This window comes from Chiloscyllium punctatum, chromosome 18 (genome assembly GCF_047496795.1).
Source record: "Chiloscyllium punctatum isolate Juve2018m chromosome 18, sChiPun1.3, whole genome shotgun sequence".
Classification (NCBI taxonomy): domain Eukaryota; kingdom Metazoa; phylum Chordata; class Chondrichthyes; order Orectolobiformes; family Hemiscylliidae; genus Chiloscyllium; species Chiloscyllium punctatum.
In genome coordinates this window covers 99,082,855-99,104,787 of record NC_092756.1, presented here as the reverse complement: position 1 = coordinate 99,104,787, position 21,933 = coordinate 99,082,855, and the positions used below count along the sequence as shown (strand labels likewise).

Below are 21,933 nucleotides of genomic sequence, written 5' to 3'. Positions count from 1 at the left end.
CTTGTACTCACCTGATCGAAAGACAACCCTCCTTTATAAACAAACCCCGCCTCCCGCAAAGCAGAATAGGCTGCACTGAGCAACTCTACTTTGCTTAGTTCAGGTTGCTTGTCAATTATTGTCTTTAGGGGAGGATACACCTGAGAGAGAAAGTTGCCTTACCTGTTGGACTTTGCTTGATATCTGTCCGGTAAATCAGAAAGAGAGAGAGAGGAGGGAGAGGGAGAGAGAGAGGGAGAGAGAGAGAGAGAGAGAGAGAGAGAAAGGATCAGTCACTGAACATGGGCAGCTCACAGCTGGAGTGTCTGGAAGATAGTCACGTTAATGTTCGAATTACTGACAAAAATCCAGAGTTTTATTACTGTGAAAACCAGCGACTGGCCCTGGACGTGCTGCTGAAATCTGGTGAAGTTAATTTTCACAAGCTCCAGGAGAAAGAAGGAGTCAAAGAGTTTATTTCCTCAAAGGAGACTGAGCACATTCTCAGGAGCCACCACAGGTATGAGGCTGAGGGGAAGGACAGCACCAAAGACAGGAAAGCAGTGAGTGACAGCAAGTCGACATATTGGCCCGAGCAAAGTGACACACCGATACCTGACCTGGACCTGGGCTGGTCAGAACCTGTCACTTACCGAGGTGTCACCAGGGTCAATATCCACATGCACCCCCCGAGAAACCATGATCCCAACATCAAGGAGATTGTGCGTAAGATGATCCAAGAGGCCAGGAAGGTGAGTGATGGTCACAAACTCTTTCTATAGAACTCCCCACCATCACAGTGTTTCCAAGTTTAGTCACTGTTGGAACAGAGGACACATGGCAACTGGACACAGCAAGATCCCACAAGTAATATTGTGATACTGACTGGAGAATCTGCCTTGATAATGTTGTGCAGGGATGTTTCTCAGACAGGACACTAGTGAGGGTTCTCCGACAGTGCGGCACTCCCTCAGCACTGACCCTTCGACAGTGCGGCACTCCCCCAGCACTGGCCCTCCGACAGTGCGACACTCACTCAGCACTGACCCTTCGACAGTGCGGCACTCCCCCAGCACTGACCCTCCGACAGTGCGGCACTCCCCCAGCACTGACCCTCCGACAGTGCGGCACTCCCCCAGTACTGACCCTCCGACAGTGTGGCACTCCCCCAGCACTGACCCTCCGACAGTACGACACTCACTCAGCACTGACCCTTTGACAGTGCGGCACTCTCACAGCACTGACCCTCCAATAGTGTAAGTGTACTGTAATCTGCAGGGAGAGAGTGTAATTCTGAATTCTTGCTCCTCGAATCTGAGGTGAGCCTGTGTTCTACCCCACACCAACCCCTCCCCCTGCCTAATGTTTTGTTTCGGTTTGAAGTTGCAGCCCCTTTATTTCAGTTTGGTTTCTCGATTCGCGGTGTTTTGTATGATCTACCCAGGTGTCAGGTTGTCTGTGGCACCTTGAGTCCTGGTTTCTTTCAGTTTTGTAACAGACTCTGCACAGCCCCCTTCACCCATCTCCAGATCTCCCTTTCTCTAAACGTCACTTTGCTACGCCCCCTCTCTACCTTGAAAGAAACCCATTAAATCCCATCCTTTCAGTCGGGTGCTTAATCCAGTCTACTCACCCTGCCCTTCCACTGACTGTGGTGTTGGACTGACATCAATCCAAGAGCCGAGGTTATGAGATCAAATCTTATGGAGACACAAGGTGAAATGTGGATCAGGTTTTAAAACCTGTGATCAGTTGGTGTGACCACAACACCATTGGCGTGTCCTCAGAAGGAAAATTGGCCAGTTTTGGTCTACATGTCACTAATTTTAAATTCATTCATGGAATAAGGGCATCGCTGGCCAGGCGAGTATTTATTGCCCATCCCTAATTGCCCAGAAGGAAGTTAAGAGTCAACTCCATTGCTATGGGTCTGGAGTCATATGTAGACAAGACCAGATGTGGATGGCAGTTTGCTTCCCTTAAGGACATTAGTGACTCAGATGGGGTTTTCCAACAATCAACAATGGATTCCTGATCATCATTAGATTCATAGTTCCAGATTTTTATTGAATTCAAATTCCATCTGTTGTGGCTGGATTCAAACCCTAATCCCCTGAACATTGCTCAGGTGTCTGGATTATCAGCCCAGTGATAATACCACAAGACCATGGCCTCCTCTTCAGAGGAAGAAGCCAGTGATACTGGGGACTGAAGGTACTGTTTGTGCTGGAGCTCCTGATTGAGGTTTATCGGATCCTGTTAAGGTTCATTAGTAACTATCATTCTGGGCAATGTGACTAACTCCCAACTGCACTCTGATGAGACCTGACAAGATTTACACTGTGAGTTACACAGTGGTTTCAGAGGGTTATGCAGTGGTTTCAGAGGGTTACACAGTGGTTTAACAGGGTTAGCAGTGGTTTCAGAGGGTTACACAGTGGTTTAACAGGGTTACACAGTGGTTTAAGAGGATTACACAGTGGTTTCAGAGGGTTACACAGTGGCTTAAGAGGGTTACACAGTGATTTAAGAGGGTTACGCAGTAGTTTAAGTGGGTTACGCAGTGGTTTCAGAGGGTTACGCAGTGGTTTAAGAGGGTTACACAGTGGTTTAACAGGGTTATACAGTGGTTTAAGAGGGTTACACAGTGGTTTAAGAGGGTTACGCAGTGGTTTAAGAGGGTTACGCAGTGGTTTCAGAGGGTTACACAGTGATTTAAGAGGGTTACACAGTGGTTTCAGAGGGTTACGCAGTGGTTTAAGAGGGTTACACAGTGGTTTAAGAGGGTTACGCAGTGGTTTCAGAGGGTTACACAGTGGTTTAAGAGGGTTACGCAGTGGTTTAAGACGGTTACACAGTGGTTTAAGAGGGTTACACAATGGTTTCAGAGGGTTACGCAGTGGTTTAAGAGGGTTACGCAGTGGTTTCAGAGGGTTACGCAGTGGTTTCAGAGGGTTACACAGTGGTTTAAGAGGGTTACGCAGTGGTTTGAGACGGTTACACAGTGGTTTAAGAGGGTTACACAGTGGTTTAAGAGGGTTACACAGTGGTTTAAGAGGGTTACGCAGTGGTTTAAGAGGGTTACACAGTGGTTTCAGAGGGTTACACAGTGGTTTAAGAGGGTTACACAGTGGTTTAACAGGGTTACACAGTGGTTTAAGAGGGTTACGCAGTGGTTTCAGAGGGTTACACAGTGGTTTAAGAGGGTTACGCAGTGGTTTGAGACGGTTACACAGTGGTTTAAGAGGGTTACACAGTGGTTTAAGAGGGTTACGCAGTGGTTTAACAGGGTTACACAGTGGTTTAAGAGGGTTACGCAGTGGTTTAAGAGGGTTACACAGTGGTTTCAGAGGGTTACACAGTGGTTTAAGAGGGTTACACAGTGGTTTAACAGGGTTACACAGTGGTTTAAGAGGGTTACGCAGTGGTTTAACAGGTTACACAGTGGTTTCAGAGGGTTACACAGTGGTTTCAGAGGGTTACACAGTGGTTTCAGAGGGTTATGCAGTGGTGTAAGAGGGTTAAGAGCGCAAACCTTCTCTGGACTGTCTCCAACATCTGTCTTTCCCAAGGTAAGGGACTCAGTGTATTCCAGCTGGGCCACCACAAGGGGCAATTAGGGATGGGGGCTATTGAGACCCCACTCTGACTCAGTGTGATTGGGGTAAAAAGAAACCATGTTTTTCTCTCGAAAAGCATTTCCTGATATGAAGAGGTCTGGGCAGTTTTCTGAAGTGGTAAAAATGTGGATTGTTCACACTTTAGACAAAGCGTTTACAGAAGGATGTGAAACTGTTCACTAAAAGTTGCCGTAGTAACCCGGCCATTGGGTATGTCCGGTGGGGGAGATAATTGCGTTGGTGGGCGTGTGGGTGGAATGATTCTGTGAGGTGTCAGAGGGAACCAGAATCTCCCGGAGTTTCCCTGGAAATCTTAAGGAGGGAATTTTTTTCTTACAGTTCCATCTAAATTTAGATGCGATTTCTCACCCCCTCCTCCCCCACAGTTTATTTCTGGTGAGTCGGGGGATGGGGGGGGTTGGCCAGGAGGTTCTGGAGGAAGAGAAGGACTCTGGCTAGGTCTGGTGGGCCTTTCATATTTGCTCTTTCCCAACATTACTCCCTACTTCCTGCCATCACTTAACTTTGATTCCCATCTGGTGTCATACACCAGTCATCAGAGCCACCTTCATTAGTCATGGCGTTAACTGTGAGATGGCAGAAACTGGCCCTCACTACATAGTACCTGGTAAACAAACAATTACAGTCTTTTCTCTAAATCCTGTTTGTTCTGATTTCAAGCCACTCAGCAAACTATTCCCATTCCTTCCCAGCTTGTATTTCTAAAAGAATTCACTCACAGGACATGAGCATCACTGGCTGGGCCCAGTATCTATTGCCCGTCACTAGTAACCCCTTGAGATGTGGGAGGGGGGTGGGGATGGAGGTTGGGGGAGTTGCCTTCTTGAATCATTGCAGTCTGTGTGCTGTAGGTTGTTCAGAGATGTGTGTATCATTGGTTGGGTCACCACTTATTACCCACCTCTCGAAGGAACAGCGAATTGAATTTATTGTCCCGTGTACCGAGGCACGGTGAAAAGCTTTGTCTTGCGAGTTATACAGGCAGATCAGAGTTAGGTAGCATAGATAAGTAAATAATAGGTAAACAAGTGGCAAAAACAAAAACACAGATACAGGCAAATGCTAAGGGTTTGTGAGTCCATTCAGTATTCTAACAACAGTAGGGTAGTAACTGTTTCGAAACCGGCTGGTGCGTGTGTTCAGGCTTCTGTACCTTCTCGATGGTAGAGGTTGTAGAAAAGCATTGCTAGGGTGGGATGGATCTTTGAGAATGCTGGTGCCCTGTCCTTGACAGCGGGCCTGGTAGATGGATTCTGTAGATGGGAGGTTGGTCTTTGTGATTGAACTCAGCCCTAACACCATTTTCTGTAACCATGTCCAATCTTGAATGGTACAGTTACCATACCAGGTAGTGATACATCCAGACAGAATGCTCTCAGTGGCGCACCTATAAAACTTGGCAAGGTTATTTGCTGTCATGCCAAATTTCCTCAGCTGCCTGAGGAAGAGGAGACGTTGTTGGGCCTTTGTAACCAGTGCGTCCACATGAACAGTCCAAGAAAGCTTGTTGTGGATGACCACTCCCAGGAGCTTGACAGTCTCCACTCGTTCCATCTCTGTGCTGTTAATGTGTAGGGGGGGCATGAGTAACATTCTGCTGAAAGTCAATAATGAGTTCCTTGTTTTTGCTGGCATTGGGAGCTAGGTTGTTCTCAGTGCACCATTTTTCTAGGTCTTCCACCTCCTGTCTGTAGTCTGTTTCGTTGCCATGTGAGATTCGACCAAATATAGTGATGTCATCAGCGAGCTTGTAAATGGCAGTGGTCTGGTATTTGGCGACACAGTCATGGGTATACAGTGAGTACAGTAGGGGGGCTGAGTACGCACTCCTGGGGGGCTCCAGTGTTGAGGATGAAATATTGTCCCCATCTTCATTGATTGTGGCCTGTGGATCAGGAAACTAAGGATCCAGTTGCAGAGAGTGGGGCTTAGTCTGAGATCACTAAGTTTAGTCATCAGTCTCAAGGGGATAATAGTGTTGAAGGCTGAACTGTAGTCAATGAGTAGGATTCTTACATAGCTGTACTTGGTGTCAGGATGTTCTAGGGAGGAGTGAAGGGCAAGTGATATGGCATCTGACATGGATCTGTTGGTCCAATAGGCAAATTGGAGTGGGTCAGGGTTCCTGTTACTGTGAAGGGTAAGGTTGGCAGGAGTAGGGTACACTGGCTGACAATAGATACTGAGGCTCTGGTGAAGAAAAAAGAGGCATATGTCAGGAAGAGACAGCTGGGATCAAGTGAATCCCTTGAGGAATATATGAGCTGTAGGAGTACACTGAGGAGGGAAATCAGGAGGGCAAATAGGGGACATGCAATAACTTTGGCAGATAAGGCAGAGGAGAATCTAAAGAGATTCTCCAAGTAAATTACAGGCAAAAGAGTAACTGGGGAGAGAATAGGACCCCTTAAGGATCAATGAGGTCATCTGTGTGTGCACCCACAAGAGATGGGAGTGATCCTGAACAAATATTTCACATCAATGTTTACAGCAGAGAAAGAGATGGAAGCTAGGGAACTTGGGGAAATAAATAGTGATGTCTTGAAAAGGGCTCACATTACAGAAGAGAAGGTATTGGTGGTCTTAAAATGCATAAAGGTAGAAAAATCCCCAGGACCTGATCAGCTGTATCCCAGGATATTGTGGGAAGTTGGGGAAGAAATTGCAGGGCTCCTAGCAGAGATATTTCTACCATCGACAGCAACAGGTGAGGTGCCAGAGGACCGAAGGGTGGTTAATGTTGTGCCATTATTTAAGGAAGGCAGTAAGGAGAAGCCAGGGGACTACAGACCGGTGAGCCTGACGGCTGTGGTGAGTAAGTTGTTGGAGGGAATTCTGAGAGACAGGATCTCCATGTATTTGGAAAGGCAAGGACTGATTAGGGTGAGTCAACATGGCTTTGTGTGTGGGAAATCATGTCTCACTAACTTGATGGAGGTTTTTGAAGAGGTGACCAAGAGGATTGATGAGGACAGGTCAGTGGACATTGTCTACATGAAGTTTCGCTAAACCTTTGACGAGGTTCTGCATGGCAGACTGGTTAGTAAGATTAGATCACATGGGATCCAGGGGGAGCCAGCCAATTGGATACAGAATTGACTTGACAGTAGGAGACAGAGGGTAGTGGTTAGATTAGATTCCCTACAGAAGGGAAACAGGCCCTTTGGTCCAACAAGTCCACACTGACCCTCCGAAGAGTAACCCACCCAGACCCCTTCCCCTACATTTCCCTCTGACTAATGCACCTAACACTATGGACAATTTAGCATGGCCAATTCACCTGACCTGCACATCTTTGGACTGTGGGAGGAAACCGGAGCACCCAGAGGAAACCCACACAGACACGGTGAGAGTGTGCAAACTCCATACAGACAGTTACCCAACGGGGGAATTGAACCTGGGAACCTGGTGCTGTGAGGCAGCAGTGCTAACCACTGAGCTACCGTGCCGCCCAGAGGTAGAGGGTTGTTGTTCAGAATGGAGGCTTGTGACCAGTGGTGAGCTACATAGATCGGTGCTAGGTCCACTGTTGTTCCTCATTTATATAAACGATTTGGATCCGAATATAGGAGACATCGTTAGTAAGTTTGACACCAAAACTGGTGGCACAGTGGACAGAGAAGAAGGCTATCTAAGAGTACAGTAGAATCTTGATCAACAGGGCCAGTGGGCTGAGGAGTCACAGATGGAGACTAATTCAGATAAATGAGAGGTGCTGCATTTTGATAAGACAAACCGGGGCAGGACTTACACATTTAATTATCACATTCCTGATGAAGGGCTTATCCTCGAAACATCGATTCTCCTGCTGCTCGGATGCTGCCTGAGATACTGTGCTTTTCCAGTGCCACACGTTTTATCTCTGATCTCCAGCATCTGCAGTCCTCACTTTCTCCTTACACAGTTAGGCCCTGGGGAGTGTTGTTGAACGGAGAGGTCTAAGGGTGCGGGTACTTAGTCCCTTGAAAGTGGTGTCACAGGTAGACAGGATGGAAAAGAAGGCAATTGGCAAACTGAACACTGAGCAGTTGGGGCCATCGTGTTATGGCTGGACAGGACATTGGTAAGGCCGCATCTGGAGTACTGGGTGCAATTCTGGTCACCGTACTATAGGAAGGATGGTATTAAACTGGAAAAGGTGCAAAAAAGATTGACAAGGATGTTACCGAGACTGGAGAGTTTGAGTTAGAAGGAGAGGTTGGATAAGCTGGAACATTTCTTTGCCAGGAACTTAGGAGGATGAGGTGTGACCTTATAAAATCATGAGGGACATAAATAGGGTGAATAGGCAAGGTTTATTTCCCCAGGACAGGTGGGTCCAAACCTAGAGGGCATAGGTTTAGGGTGAGAGGGAAAAGTTTTAAAAGGGACCTAAGGGGTAACTTTTTCACACAGAGGGTGGTGTGTGTGTGGAATGAGCTGCCAGAGGAAGTGGTGGAAATGAATACAATTGTAACATTTAAAATGTTTGGACCGGTACATGGATAGGAAGGGTTTGGAGGGATATGGGCCAAAGGCAGGTAAGTGGGACTGGTTCCATTTAGGAAAGCTGATTGTCATGGATGGGTTGGGCTGAAGGGTCTGTTTCCGTGCTGTATGAGTCTATCCAGGGAAAGTGGGGAATATTCCCTCACACTCCTGACTTGTACCTTGTAGATGGTGGACAGGCTTTGGGGAGTCAGGAGGGGAGTTACTCGCTGCAGGATTCCCAGCCTCTGACCCGCTGTTGTAGTTGATGTGGTGAGTCTGGTTCAGTTTCTGGTCAATGGTAACCCCCGGGATGTTGAGCTGGATATTCACAGTGAGAATATTTTTGAAGCCCTCCCTGCTCTCCCAACACCCAACTCTAGTGCTGCTGAGCTTCAGTTCCACTGCCATGAGCTGCCCTTTGGTGCATCAGCTCAGGCGGCTATTCAACCACAGTAAGCATCACTGACTAGTACCATCTTCTCTTAGTTGAGTGGTTGAACCCACCAGAGGCCCCACTAAGTGCGCGAGCAGATAGTGAAGGGGAATACTGTCACTCAATCAGAACGTTAGCCCTGGAGCTGGACAATCTTGATCATGGGACACACTCCCTGAGATAGGAGCTCAGGATTGAGATGAGGAGATATCAATTTGCTCAGGTAAAGGGTGTGAATTGTTCAAATTCTCTATCCCAGAGGGCTGTGGGGTGACTGCAGGCTGCAATGTTCATATTTTTGTCCTTTCAGAGAGAGAAGGGTCACAGTGAGGTGAAGTGAAAACCGAAAGTTAGCATGATGTGATTGAATGGCAGCACAGGCCCGAGGGGCTGAACGGCCTGCTGCTGTTCCTGCACAGTATCGCTAAAGACAGAAAGCTGCCCAAGCCCACTGCTGTTAAAAAGAAGAATATTTCTTTCTGAGTAAAGGCTGGGTTGGTGCCGATGGTGAGGGTTCGGTCGTGAGAGACAGCTCTCTGTACAGGCACAGGAAGGGAGTCAAACCAGAGTGATGCTAACTTTGGTTTTTGTTTATCTCGTTCTGGATCAGAATCATGTTCAACAAGTAGCAGCAGCCTGGCCTCCAGCCCAGGTAAGGGAAGAGGAAGGATGTTGTTATCATTTCAATCTCCAACAACTTGCAGCCCTCTGATCTGATCGACACACAGCCACACATTAACCCTCTGTAAGCTGCAGGAGCTCAGCCACCTTCCTGAAAACCACCTTGTTCCCCGCTGCTTGATAACTTTCTCTGTTACCACCACCTTCTCCATCCCCCCACAACTTCACAAATCCATTTGATCCAGTATTTCATTGCCCAAGCTGTATCTAATCTCAGGAATTCAATCCTTTAATACTTCCAAACAGCTTTATCTTCATGTCATCAACATTGCTCTCGTGTCTCCTTATGGAGCTCACTGTCACAACAGTCAGAGAGTTACACAGTGTAGAGACAGACCCTTCAGCCCAACCAGTCCATGCCAAACATAATTCCAAACTTATCTAGTCCCACCTACCTGCCCCAGCCCATAACCCTTCAAACCTTTCCTATTCGTGAACTTGTGTCTTTTAAATGTTGTAACTGTACCCACATCCACCACTTCCTCAGGAAGTTCATTCCACACACAAACCATTCTCTGTGTAAAAGAATTTGCCCCTCATGTCTTTTTAAAATCTCTCTCCTCTCACCTAAAGTCATGCCTCCTAGACTTAAAGTGCCCCACCTGAGGGGAAAGACACTACAGTGTTTTATAAAGCTCCTGTAGACTCCTTGTTTACTCACTCATGGGATGTGGGTGTCATAGGCTCGGCCAGCATTTATCACCCATCCCTAATTGCCCAGAGAACAGTTAAGAGTCAACCCCATTGCTGTGGGTCTGGAGTCACATGTAGGCCAGACCAGGTAAGGATGGCAGATTTCCTGGCTCAGTGGTTAGCAATGCAGCCTCACAGCATCAGGGTCCCAGGTTCAATTCCCACCTCAGGCGACTGTCTGTGTGGAGTTTACACATTCTCCCCGTGTCTGGGTGGATTTCCTCTGGGTGCTCCGGTTTCCTCCCACAGTCCAAAGATGTGCAGGTCAGGTGAACTGGCCATGCTAAAATTGCCTGTAGCATAAGGTGCATTAGTCAGAGGGAAATGGGTCTGGGTGGGTTACTCTTCGGAGGGTTGGTGTGGACTTGTTGGGCTGAAGGGCCTGTTTCCACACTGTAGGGAATCTAACCTAATTCAGATTCCACTATTTACCAGAGCAGGGCTCCAGACCTTTTCCTGGATTAAGAGTGTATTTATCCTCCTGTTGTGGCACTGCAGAGGGTGAGGTGGTGGGAGTGGGATGGAGGGGGGGTGAGATGGAGGGAGTGAGAGGGGGATGGAGGGAGTGGGATGGAGGCGGGGTGAGATGGAGGGAGTGGGATGGGGGAGTGGGATGGAGGGGGGTGAGATGGAGGAATAGAGTGTTGAGGCAGAGGTAGGTTAAGACTGAAGTGGAGGGGGGGTGAAATGGAAGGAGAGGGTTAGCTAGAGGAGTGAGGTGGGGGAGCGAGAGCCTGAGGTGACTATTATCTTTCAGCTGTGATCTTGAGAAAGGTGATAGAGTTTGTACAAATAACCCTCCTGGGGCTGGTGTGGTGTGGAGGCTGAAATTTGCAAAGCGATTATTTCCCTGTAATTCAAATGAAAGGATTACAAGTGATTACTTAAACTGGATCAGCCCGTTCCTACCTCATGCCACAGGAAATACAAAGGGCACAAAATCCCAGAATAGTGTCAATCGACACCTCAATTGGAAAATACTTCCAACAGCTGCTCATTGGGAATGACAAAACCTGTACTCTGCTCACTCTGATCTCATGCTATAAATTCTGTGTTTTATGATCCTGCTCCAACCACCTGATGAAGGAGCGTCGCTCCGAAAGCTAGTGCTTCCAAATAAACCTGTCGGACTATAACCTGGTGTTGTGTGATTTTTAACTTCCTGTTAATGGACCAGGATATCCCTGAGGGATTTCAGTCCCGGAATTAAATTGGGATCATGACTATCACTGTTTCTGATTGGGCTTCTTCCCTTCAATCCTTTTCATTCCTAAAGACATTTTAATTCCAGGCAAGAGGCTCACTCCCTCCCTCCACCTCACCCTTCCTTCTGTCTCAGTCTCTCCCTCCATCTCTCCATCTCCATCACTCCCTCCTTCCACATCTCTGCCCTCTCTCCCCCTCATCCTCTCCTTTCCATTGCCTCAGCCTCTCCCTCACCTCAGCTCTGTCTCCCTCCATCTCTCTCCATTGATCTCTCTCCTTCCACCTCTCCCTCTGCCTGCACCTTCATTCCTCTCTCGCAGGAATATTGTGTCAGTTAAAACCTTTAATGCAGCGAAAACAAATGGACTGGTTACATCGGGTTGAGGACTTAATTCCCATTCGAACTGAAGAGATACAGGTTCAGTACTGGACAGAAGGAGGGCATTCAGCCCATCAAGTCCAGCTCCTAGATAAACTGAGTCAGCCTCATTCTCCCACCCAGCCCTACAGTCTCTGAGTGTCTCTGTCCCTCAGAAACCAATTTCCAGTCATCAGTCACTTGGTTGTAAGAATACACAGCAGAGGAGGTAGTGGCCTGGTGGCTTTATCGCTGAGCTACTATTGTAGATGTTCCAGGGACTTGGGTTTGAATCCTGCCACTGCAGATGGTGGAATTTTAATCCAATTTAAAAAATCTAGAATTAAAAGCTTAATTGTCTGGGAAAGGAAACATTTGCATCACTAAAATCCTTTAGGAACAGAAATCTGCCATTCTTACCTGGTAGACTAGCAGGAGGCAGCACGCTGGGAGAACTCAGCAAGCCAGGCAGCAGCAGGAGGTAGAGAAGCCAACATTTTGGGCTCTTACCTGGTCTGGGCCTACACGTGACCCCATGTTGATTCCTAGCTGCCCTCTGGGCCATTAGGGATGGGTAATAAATGCTGGTCTCGGCAGTGACACCCTCATCCCGTGACTGAATTAAAAACAAAGCTGGGAAAAGGATGGTGAATGTTTTGGAAGCATCTCATTGAAGTTGGATTTATTCAGGTGATTGCTGTAGCCATGGATGAGTTCACGGACCGGAATATATTTAAGGATCTGATAGAAGCTTCCAGCCGCCGGCGAGTCCCTGTTTACATCATCCTGGACCAGGACAATGTGAAGTATTTCCTGGAAATGTGCAAGAAAATAGAATTGAACAACTTGATGATTCGTGTGAGTGCCCCACTGAGGGGTGAGGGGACTGACTCTATGTGAGGGTTTGGACTATCCCCTACCCCTCCTGCTGAGGCAGCTGTCACCCCCTGCCCTCACCCCACACCCCAACTCCACCTACTCCCCCACTTCCCCCCTCCCTCCCACTCTCCCTTCCCTCATTTTCCTATCCCTCTCCCTCTTCCCCCTTGCCTCTCCTCCCCCCTCCCTCTATCCTCTCTCTCTGCTACCCCATCCCTCTCCCTCTCCTTCCTTCCCCCTCCACCCCTCTCTCCCCCTCCCCCCATCCCTCTCCGTCCTTCCCACCCCACCACCCCTCCCTCCCTCTCCCCCTCCCCTCCATCCCTCTCCCCCTCCCCTCCCTCTTCCTCCCCTGACCACACCAGGCAGGTACCAGATGATGATGCTGATGGTCAAGGATCTTGGGATAAATTGAGATAGTTTCCCATCACCTTGTTCAGGATGTTCTTACACACCTCTCAGGGGGGATTTGAAATAGCCTCCTGACTCAGAGACAGGGTCACTGCCACTGCACCACAAGAAGCATTCAGGGTAAATTGATGGGCTCAGTCCTGATCTGGAGCAGGAGGTGCTCTTAAAGAGGATGGGATCAGGGTGTGAGGGTTGGGGTGTGGGGGTCAGGGTCAGAGTGTGGGGGTCAGGGTGTGGGGGTCAGGATCAGAGTGTGTGGGTCAGGGTGAGGGGATCGGGGTGAGGGGGTCGGGGTGAGGATGTCGGGGTGAGGGGGTCGGGGTGAGGGGATCGGGGGTGTGGGGGTCAGGGGTGTGGGGGTCAGGGTGTGGGGTCGAGGTGTGGGGGTCGGGGTGTGGGGGTCGGGGTGTGGGGTTCGGGGGTGTGGGGGTCAGGCTGTGGGGTTGGGGGTGTGGGGTTCGGGGGTGAGGGGATCGGGGTGTGGGGGTCGGGTGTGTGGGGGTCGGGGTGTCGGGGTGTGGGGGGGTGGAGATCGGGGTGCAGGGTTAAGGGGGATCAGACTGTGGCGAGAGGCGGGCGGTGAGGGGGGGAGGCTAAACTTGTGAAGATTCGGAATGGTGGGTCACTGGGTATAAAGGTAGCCCAGAGTCCGGGGGAATTGGGGGATACTGTGCAATTCACAGGAACGTTTTCATCTGAGGGAGAGAATGTGATAGCAAGACAGTGATAGAGAGAGATAGAGAGAGAGGGAGATAGTGACAGAGTGAGATAGAGAGAGAGAGAGAGAGAGTGAGGGAGAGACAGGGAGAGAGAAAGACAATGATAAAGAGAGAGAGTGAGAGAAACAGAGAGAGAGGGAGACAGTGAGAGGGAGGTCTATATTTCTGTCTCTAAGCCTCTTGTGTCTCTGCAGTACCTGCGGGTCCGCTCCATTGCTGGTACAGGCCTCTATCTCGCATCGGGACATGTCCCGGGTTCCTTAAGCCAGAGGTTTATGATTGTGGATGGAGACAAAGTGCTCTCAGGATCATACAGGTAACTGCAGCCAGCTCTCCCTAACACTGCGGCTTTAGTGGAGCAAGGTACTGCTGTTAGCAGGTTCTATTAATGGGAGGTGGCTTTCTGTTCCCAATGCCTACCCCCCCTGTAACTCCCCCCGTAACTCCCCTGTAACCCCGTCTGTACGCCCCCCCCGTAACCCCGCCCTGTAATTCCCTTTGTAACTCCCCCTGTAATCCCCTCTGTTACTCCCCCTGTAACTCCCCCCGTAACCCCCCTGTAATTGCCTCTGTTACTCCCCCTGTAACCCCCCCTGTTCCTCCCCCTGTAAACCCCTGGAACTCCCTCTGTACGGTTATAGCAGTCTGTGAGAGCTCCTCCCACTCAGAATTTGGCTCAATGTTATCTCCTGCCCTCACACCCTCATAGCCCACACACTATTCCCTCTCAGATCACTTCCCAAAGCCTCGGGTGGAGTTGCCTCGCACCACCCCCTCCACTCTCAAACTGTACACTCCGCACCCGTCTCTACTCACTGTCTGATATTCCTGTTTCTCACATCCCATTCGCTTCTTTGAAAATCTGTTGCTCTGGTTCTCTGTCCTTTTATGAACCAAAGCAGACCGCTCGTGATGTGGAAAACCTCTCTCCAATCTCCTTCATCCTCCTGCTTTCCAGGGAGAACGGTCCAAGCCTCTTCCCACCTTTCTTCAGAAATGAACCATCTCCTCGCTAGAGTGCCCCTTTTCTGCACTCCTTCCCTCTCTCTCCGCCTTCCTGAGAATGTGGCACCCACAATCCTCCAGCTGAGGTCTAACCAGGGTCTTGTACAAGTTCAACATCACCTCCTTGCTCTTGTATTCATTGTCCCTGGTTATAAAGCCGAGGATACTGGCTCCTTTATTAACTGCTCTCCCAGCCTGTTCTGCTGCCTTGATGACTGATCCACCTTTGCTTCTCAAAGCAGTCCCTTATTATTTCATAAACATCGAAAGAATAGTGGATACTGGAAATCAGAATCAAAAACAGGAAGTCTCTTTTTATTTCATCCTGTCTCTCTATGTTCTTTGTCTCAGTAATATCACCTCACACCTCTCTGTGTTGAATCTTCTCTGGACATTCCACAACATGTCAATGTCCTTTCGGAGTTCCACACTGTCCCACACCTCCTCACAACTTACAATTCTCCCAAGTGTAATATCATCGACAAAACTTTGAAACTGTTCCCCCCACCGCACCCCAAATCGAGGCCATTAACCATATATCAGGACAAGTGACTGCAAGTTACTGCAGGTGCTGGAATCTGTATTGAACACAGAGTGCTGGAGATCTCTGTGAGTCTGACAACATTCCACACAGAGAGAGCAAGGTTTGATGAAGAATCATTGAGACTTGAAACGTGAGCTGGCTCTCTCTCCATGGATGCTGCCTGACCCACTGTGATCTCCAGCAGGTTTTGTTTTCAGTATAAGGCTGACAACATTCCGAAACGTCCTCCAGCCCCAGAAACACCCTTTCCCCATTGTCTCCTGTCATGCAGCCCCGTTCCTGACTAATGACTAATGTCCCATTTTTATTCTCAGAGCTAGAAATTTGTCACGTCTGCCGAGTTTTTCAAGTGCTTTGCAAATCCATGTGCACCACATCACCTCATCAACACTCTCTGTTACCATTTTATAAAAATACCACCAAGTTAAACATTACTTTCCCTCAGCACCTGTCTGCCGGCCTTCCTTAATGAACCTGCTTTTATGATTATGATTTTTCTCAGAATCATCTTTCTGAGATCTCCCCATCACTGCGGTGAAAGTGACCAGTCTGTATCACCTGCGCTTTTATGAACAAGAGGCAATTGTCCAGACCCCTGTGTCCAACTGAACGAGTCTGGCCAGTCCCACAGTCCCATCAGTTCCACTCTACTCCCCTTAGTGCTTAGTGAGTATGTTGGAGACAGAGACAGACAGACAAACAGACAGAGTCTGTGTGTTTTTCTAAGTGAAAGTATGTACATTTTACTTGTGTGTGTATGTCCGTATGTGTGTGTATGTCTACCTATCTCTCCTGGTGTTTGTATGTATCTGTGTGTAAGTCTGTCTTCTTGTTTATATGTGCATGCTTGTCTCTCTGAACATGTGTTTTTGTCTGTCTGTTTGCCTGTCAGTATATCAGTGTGAGTCTGTGTTTACCTGTCTGTCTCTCTGCCTGCCTCTGTGTTTGCGTCTATGAGGGTCTGTCTGTGTGTCTCTGTGTATGTGTCAGTCTGTCTGTCTCTGTGAGTGCCTGTCTGTGTGTCTGTTTCTTTCTCTGTCTCCCTGTCTGTTTCTCTCTGTCAGTCGGTCAGTGTGTGTGCATGTGTCTGCCTGTCTATCTCTCTGTCAGTCTGTCTGTTTCTCTGCCTGCTCGTCTGTCTGTCAGTGTGTGTCTGTGAGGGTGCACTGGGACAGCAATGCCCGAATTGGCTTGTGACCAGCCCTGACTGAGGAACAAGGTTGATGGTGTGTGAACATAGATCGAGAGCCGGGAGTTGGGGGGAACCCTCTGGGTAGAGTCACAGCTCCTCTACCCCCCTCCGCCCTCCAGACGCTGGGTAAACACACTGTCTTCAAACCCTCCTGGTGTGAGGATATAAGGCTGGGTTTGTGATTTGTCACCAGCTTCACATGGAGCAGTTCCCGGTTAAACCGCAGCACTGTCGCCATCTACACCGGCCAGATCCTGGAAAGCTTCGACATGGAATTCCGGCAGCTCTATGCCAACTCGGATTTGGTGGATCTCCACGAGTTGCTGGATATCAAGGCTGCTTTCACAAGTGTGACTCCCAGCTTCAGCGCCAGCCCAGTCCCTCTGCGCTCCGACGACCTCAAGAGGAAGTTCCATAACCCCAAATACCTCCTGGTGACGGAGGGAGTGCACTGGGTCCCCTCGGAAAACCAACAGCCTCCCGCGGATGAGGTGACGGTGAGGGAGAGGAGCGTGAGATTCCGAGAGAGGAGAGGAACCATGAGGGACAGTAAGAGAGAGGATCACAGCAAATCAGTTCAGGCAGTCGAGGATTGGCTGCTGAAGAATGATGTCCGGGGACTGGAGGAACCAGAGCCTCTCGAAGACCTGGTGCCACCCAGCAAGATGCCCAACGCCAGCCACCAAGCCTCTACCCGCTTTGGCTTCTCAAACTGGGTCCGAAATAGCTCCAGGAGGTTAAAGGGAGCGGAGAGTGACTCCCAACCAGTCTCCGAGCCCAGAGCCTCCAAGAGAAATCTCAGACTGAAGTTTAAGAAAGACTCAGGCAAAAGTGGAAAAGTGCTCACGGAGACTGAAAACCCAACCGACCTGGGCGCAGGTACCTATCACCCACTCTGTGGGCTTTTTAAAATCAATCCTTCATTCATCCATTCACTTCCCGTCCCTAGTTGACCAGAGGGCAGTTAAGAGTCGACCTCAGAGTCAAACAGCACGGAAACTGAGCCTTTAGCCAACTCCTCTATGCTGACCAGGATTCCTCAACTGAACTAGTCCCATTCACCTACGTTTGGCCCATATCCCTCTAAACCTTTCCTATCTATGTACCTGTCCGAACGCCTTGTGGGTTTGGAGTCACTTGTAATCCAGTCCAGGTTAGGACAGCCATTTCCTTCCCTCAGGAACATGAGTGAACCAGATGAGTACTTACAACAATCTTACTGTATTAAGCTCCAGTAGGATTCAAACTCACATCCTCAGAACATGAGCCTGGGTTCTAGATTCTGACAGCAGCGACCTTACTATTTGACCACCACCTCCCCACAATTCTCTTAACCCCCTTTTACCCTCTCCTAACCAATGGGAGTCGGCAATCAGGTTTCCCCTCTCCTGATTGGACCATTTTCATTTGAAGTTTAACGCCTTGATTTTGAACTCCCTCCTTGTGGCTCATCCTCTTCTATAGGCCATGAGTCAAACCCAGACCCCGTGGGTGTTGGAGATTGGGACAGGGACAGCACTGAAGGCAGTCAGCAGGGGGCAGCGTCTGAGGGAAGACAAAAAGGTTAATGCTTTGTATCGAGTATAACTCTTCATTAGAATGGAAGGGGTCTTGAAAATAACGCTATTGGTGGAGGAGGAGGAGGAGCGAGTGGAACAATTGGTGAGGAGACTCAGAGCAAAAGACAAAGGGAGTGCTAATGGGATTAGAGGAGCAATCGAGATGCAGAATAGATGTTAATGCTATTTGTCAATGGCAGAAAATAAATCATTTCTCCTGGGAACAAACCCATGCAAATGAGACATGAGATGGGAAGGGGTTGTTCAGATCCTATAGATGTTGAACTCAATCTTGAGTCATACAGCACAGAAGCAAACCCTTCAGCCCACCCAGGCCATGCTGTCTGCCTATAATCCCAAACTAAGAGTCCTGAAGGTTAGAAAGTGCCAAAGGGGAAAGTGAGGAGATCCAGGATAGAAAGGTGAGCCTGAGAGCAAAACCCGATCACCTCCACCAACCCCATCCCAGATCCCTGGCTTTTCCCCAATCCCATTGTTCCACTGCTGGTGACCTGGGGCTCAAAGTTCTGGAATTTTCTCTCCAGGTGGGATTCAAACTTCCATCCTTTTGAGACCTGTTGCAACAGCAGAAGTTTTCCCCAGAGCCCTGACTCCACCATTAGCCTCATCTCCAGATGGGGAAGTGACATTCCTGATGAGCAAAAGGTGGAAGAGAGTGGGCAATGTCCCGGAGACTGCAGGACCCACACCAACTCCCCCCTCCCCCCACTCTTTCTAGCCCTTCATGACCAGGTCGACCCCTCTCTCCCGGCAGCCCTTACTCACCCTCTGCCTTTGTGTTTTCGCAGGAAAGGCCAGTCCCTCTATGTCAGAGAGAGGTCGCAACAAGGACACCCCAAAGAGCAAGGAGCAGTGTCTGCTGTCATGAGGAGTGGGCCCGAGGGGGCTGGGAGCATGGGAAGGGGCGGGGGAGGCACAAGGGGTTTTTGGGGACAGCTGGGGAGCGACCTTCGAGTTGTGCTTTGTCTCTGGTGGCTGTGAGGATCAGGAGAGCGCGCGCAGCGTGGTGAGGGGCTGGGGGCTTGTGGGGAAGGCTGGGGGTTCGGAATCTTGCCCTCGCCTGCTGGGCCCCCCCAACCCTCCCTCCCTCCCTCATCACTGCCCCAGGTGCTTCTTACTGAGGACCCCTGAGCCCCACAGTTTGGAGAGATCCCAGGACTGGCTCCTGGTTTCGGGGGCAGGGAATGATGGCGGAGGGGTCTAAGTTGCCTCCTAAATCACTACCCAGAGACTCCAGGTGGAGGCGATATTGAGAAGCCAGCCCTCTGGAAGCATAAACCCGAGTATTAAATCGTTCAGGGGAAATGACCCAGCGTGGCCAGTATCATTGCTAACTCTAGTGCTGGATTAGAGTGGTGCTGGAAAAGCACAGCAGTTCAGGCAGCATCTGAGGGGCAGGAAAATCAACGTTTTGGGCAAAAGCCCATCATCAGAAATACTGATGAAGGGCTTTTGCCCAAAACGTTGATTTTCCTGCTCCTCGGATGCTGCCTGAACTGCTGTGCTTTTCCAGCACCACTCTAATCTAGAATCTGGTTTCTAGCATCTGCAGTCATTGTTGTTACCTAACTCTAGTGCTCACTGTCTGGAGTCACACACAAACTCCAAACACATGGAATGTTTACAGAAACTTCAGCACCCACTGACCGGGGTCTCAGACAGAGCGAGCACCCACTGACCGGGGTCTCAGACAGAGCGAGCACCCACTGACCGGGGTCTCAGACAGAGCGAACACCCACTGACCGGGGTCTCAGACAGAGCTAGCACCCACTGACCGGGGTCTCAGACAGAGCGAGCACCCACTGACCGGGGTCTCAGACAGAGCGAGCACCCACTGACCGGGGTCTCAGACAGAGCGAACACCCACTGACCGGGGTCTCAGACAGAGCGAACACCCACTGACCGGGGTCTCAGACAGAGCTAGCACCCACTGACCGGGGTCTCAGACAGAGCGAGCACCCACTGACCGGGGTCTCAGACAGAGCGAGCACCCACTGACCGGGGTCTCAGACAGAGCTAGCACCCACTGACCGGGGTCTCAGACAGAGCGAGCACCCACTGACCGGGGTCTCAGACAGAGCGAGCACCCACTGACCGGGGTCTCAGACAGAGCGAGAACCCACTGACCGGGGTCTCAGACAGAGCGAGCACCCACTGACCGGGGTCTCAGACAGAGCGATCACCCACTGACTGGGGTCTCAGACAGAGCGAGCGCCCACTGACCGGGGTCTCAGAGCGAGCACCCACTGACCGGGGTCTCAGACAGAACGAGCACCCACTGACCAGGGTCTCAGACAGAGCACCCACTGACCGGGGTCTCAGACAGAACGAGCACCCACTGACCAGGGTCTCAGACAGAGCACCCACTGACCGGGGTCTCAGAGCGAGCACCCACTGACCGGGGTCCCAGTCATTATTTTAAAACGGAGCTCAATTCCAGCTTTTAAAAATCAGAAATGATCCCAGTTCAGGGAATCATTGTTTAATAAAGCTGAATCCTTCCTACATTTTGATCATAATCTGTTATCTTCAGCAGTTGGAGCCAGTCACAGAGAAACGTGAGTGACTCAAATTAACTTACAGATGACAGGGATGGATGTGCTGACCTGAACCTGTACTGTTACTAAGTCATATTTTATTATGTTTTACAATAAACTGTGAAGATTATGCTTCTTTATTTTACACAAAAATTATTGAAAGAGAAATTATTTAAATAAAAATATTTTGTACATTTTCAGATCTCCATTTTACAGCATCACTTTTTAGAAAGATTTGACCTAAAGTTTTTCCCAGTTACCTGTGACACTCATTGAACCCAGCCACGGAATTAATCAGAAATAAGTACAGCAATCTCTCAGCTTCGGGTTTTTGACCCGAGAAGAGAAACAGAAAAAGATGCAGAAGGATGAAGGTGGTGTTGAGGAATTCTTGTCAGCTGCAGGAAACTGAAGAAAAGTGGGGATGACCCTTTCACTCAGAAAAAGACAAGGAATGACCCAGTCAAGGTCTTTATGGTTATGAAAATGGGACAAACATAGAGATATCTAATACTAAGGGCCATACGTTCGAGGTTAGATGGGGGTAAATTCAAAGATATAAGGGGCACTTTTTAAATACAGAATGTGGTAGGAATCTGAAAGACACTGTGAGGGATGGGTGGTGGAGGCAGGTATGATAGCAGTGTTTAAGATAAGCACATGGATATACAAGAATGGAGGGATATGGATCAAGGGTAGGAAGAAGGGAGGAGTTTAATTTGGCGTCATGTTCAACACATTGTGGGTCGAAGTACCTATTCCTGTGCTGTACTGAAATACATTATATGTACTTGATAGGGTGAGGGAGAAGGGCCATTAATATAAGAAAGTTGCGAACAAATCTATCAGAGAATTCAGCAGAAAACCTCCTTATCCCGAGAACTGCGAGAAAGTGGAACTTGCTCCAACTGGGAGCAGCGGGCAGCGTCGTGTTGATATATTTAATAGGAAGCTGGATAAATACATAAGGGGAAAGGAATCGAAGGATAATTTGAATCAGGTTTATTATCACAGACTCACATGTGAAAAGTTTACAAATCATCACTTAATGTTGCTGAAATCACTCCACAGAGGCTGCGATCCCATCACCAAGTCACCCTTTACTTAAGTGTGGAGAGTCCTTAACACAGACCCAGCTCTCAGAGTGACCTGAGCCTCTGATACTCCTGTTTGTTTTTCTTTTCTTACCCCCACACTACCGCCTAACTGCGGTAGTGCTTATTTTTTCCCCAGCACCCATGGTGTGTGTGTGTGTAGGTGTGAGACACAGTGAGAGACACAAAGTGCACGAATCTTTATTCCATTTCCACCACCAGGAAGATAGGAAACACCCGAGTGGCCAGTGACAAGCACTGCCCTTCACATCAAAGGGCAATGCTGTGTGATCAAAACAGTGAAGGGGAGGGTAGGGATTAAATCAAAATAGAGTTGGACGGGGAAATAATACACTCCACTCCCTGCGGCGCCCACCTCTCCCTGAACGACTCCAGGGTGTTGGTGGACACCGCGTGCTCCTTCTCCAAGGACACCCGGGCTCTAACGTAACCCCGGAAGAGGGGCAGGCAGTCGGCCCTAACGACCCCCTCCACGGCCCGCTGCCTGGAC

The 21,933-nt window shown here is 49.3% G+C and overlaps 1 protein-coding gene across 2 annotated transcripts; it reads left to right on the top strand.

Moving 5' to 3' along the window:
• The first annotated feature begins 107 nt into the window (after positions 1-107).
• LOC140489400 (protein FAM83F-like) lies at positions 108-18,684 on the top strand. 2 transcript variants are annotated; one of them, XM_072588917.1, is made up of 5 exons: positions 109-731; positions 12,152-12,319; positions 13,665-13,786; positions 16,405-17,090; positions 18,580-18,684. In XM_072588917.1, the coding sequence occupies exons 1-5, from the start codon at positions 282-284 to the stop codon at positions 18,657-18,659; spliced, it is 1,506 nt and encodes a 501-aa protein (XP_072445018.1). In that variant the 5' UTR covers positions 109-281; the 3' UTR covers positions 18,660-18,684. The 2 variants fall into 2 exon arrangements, with proteins under 2 accessions (XP_072445019.1, XP_072445018.1); XM_072588918.1 differs by lacking the exon at positions 12,152-12,319 and having other exon boundaries at positions 108-731.
• Positions 18,685-21,933: the final 3,249 nt, after the last annotated feature.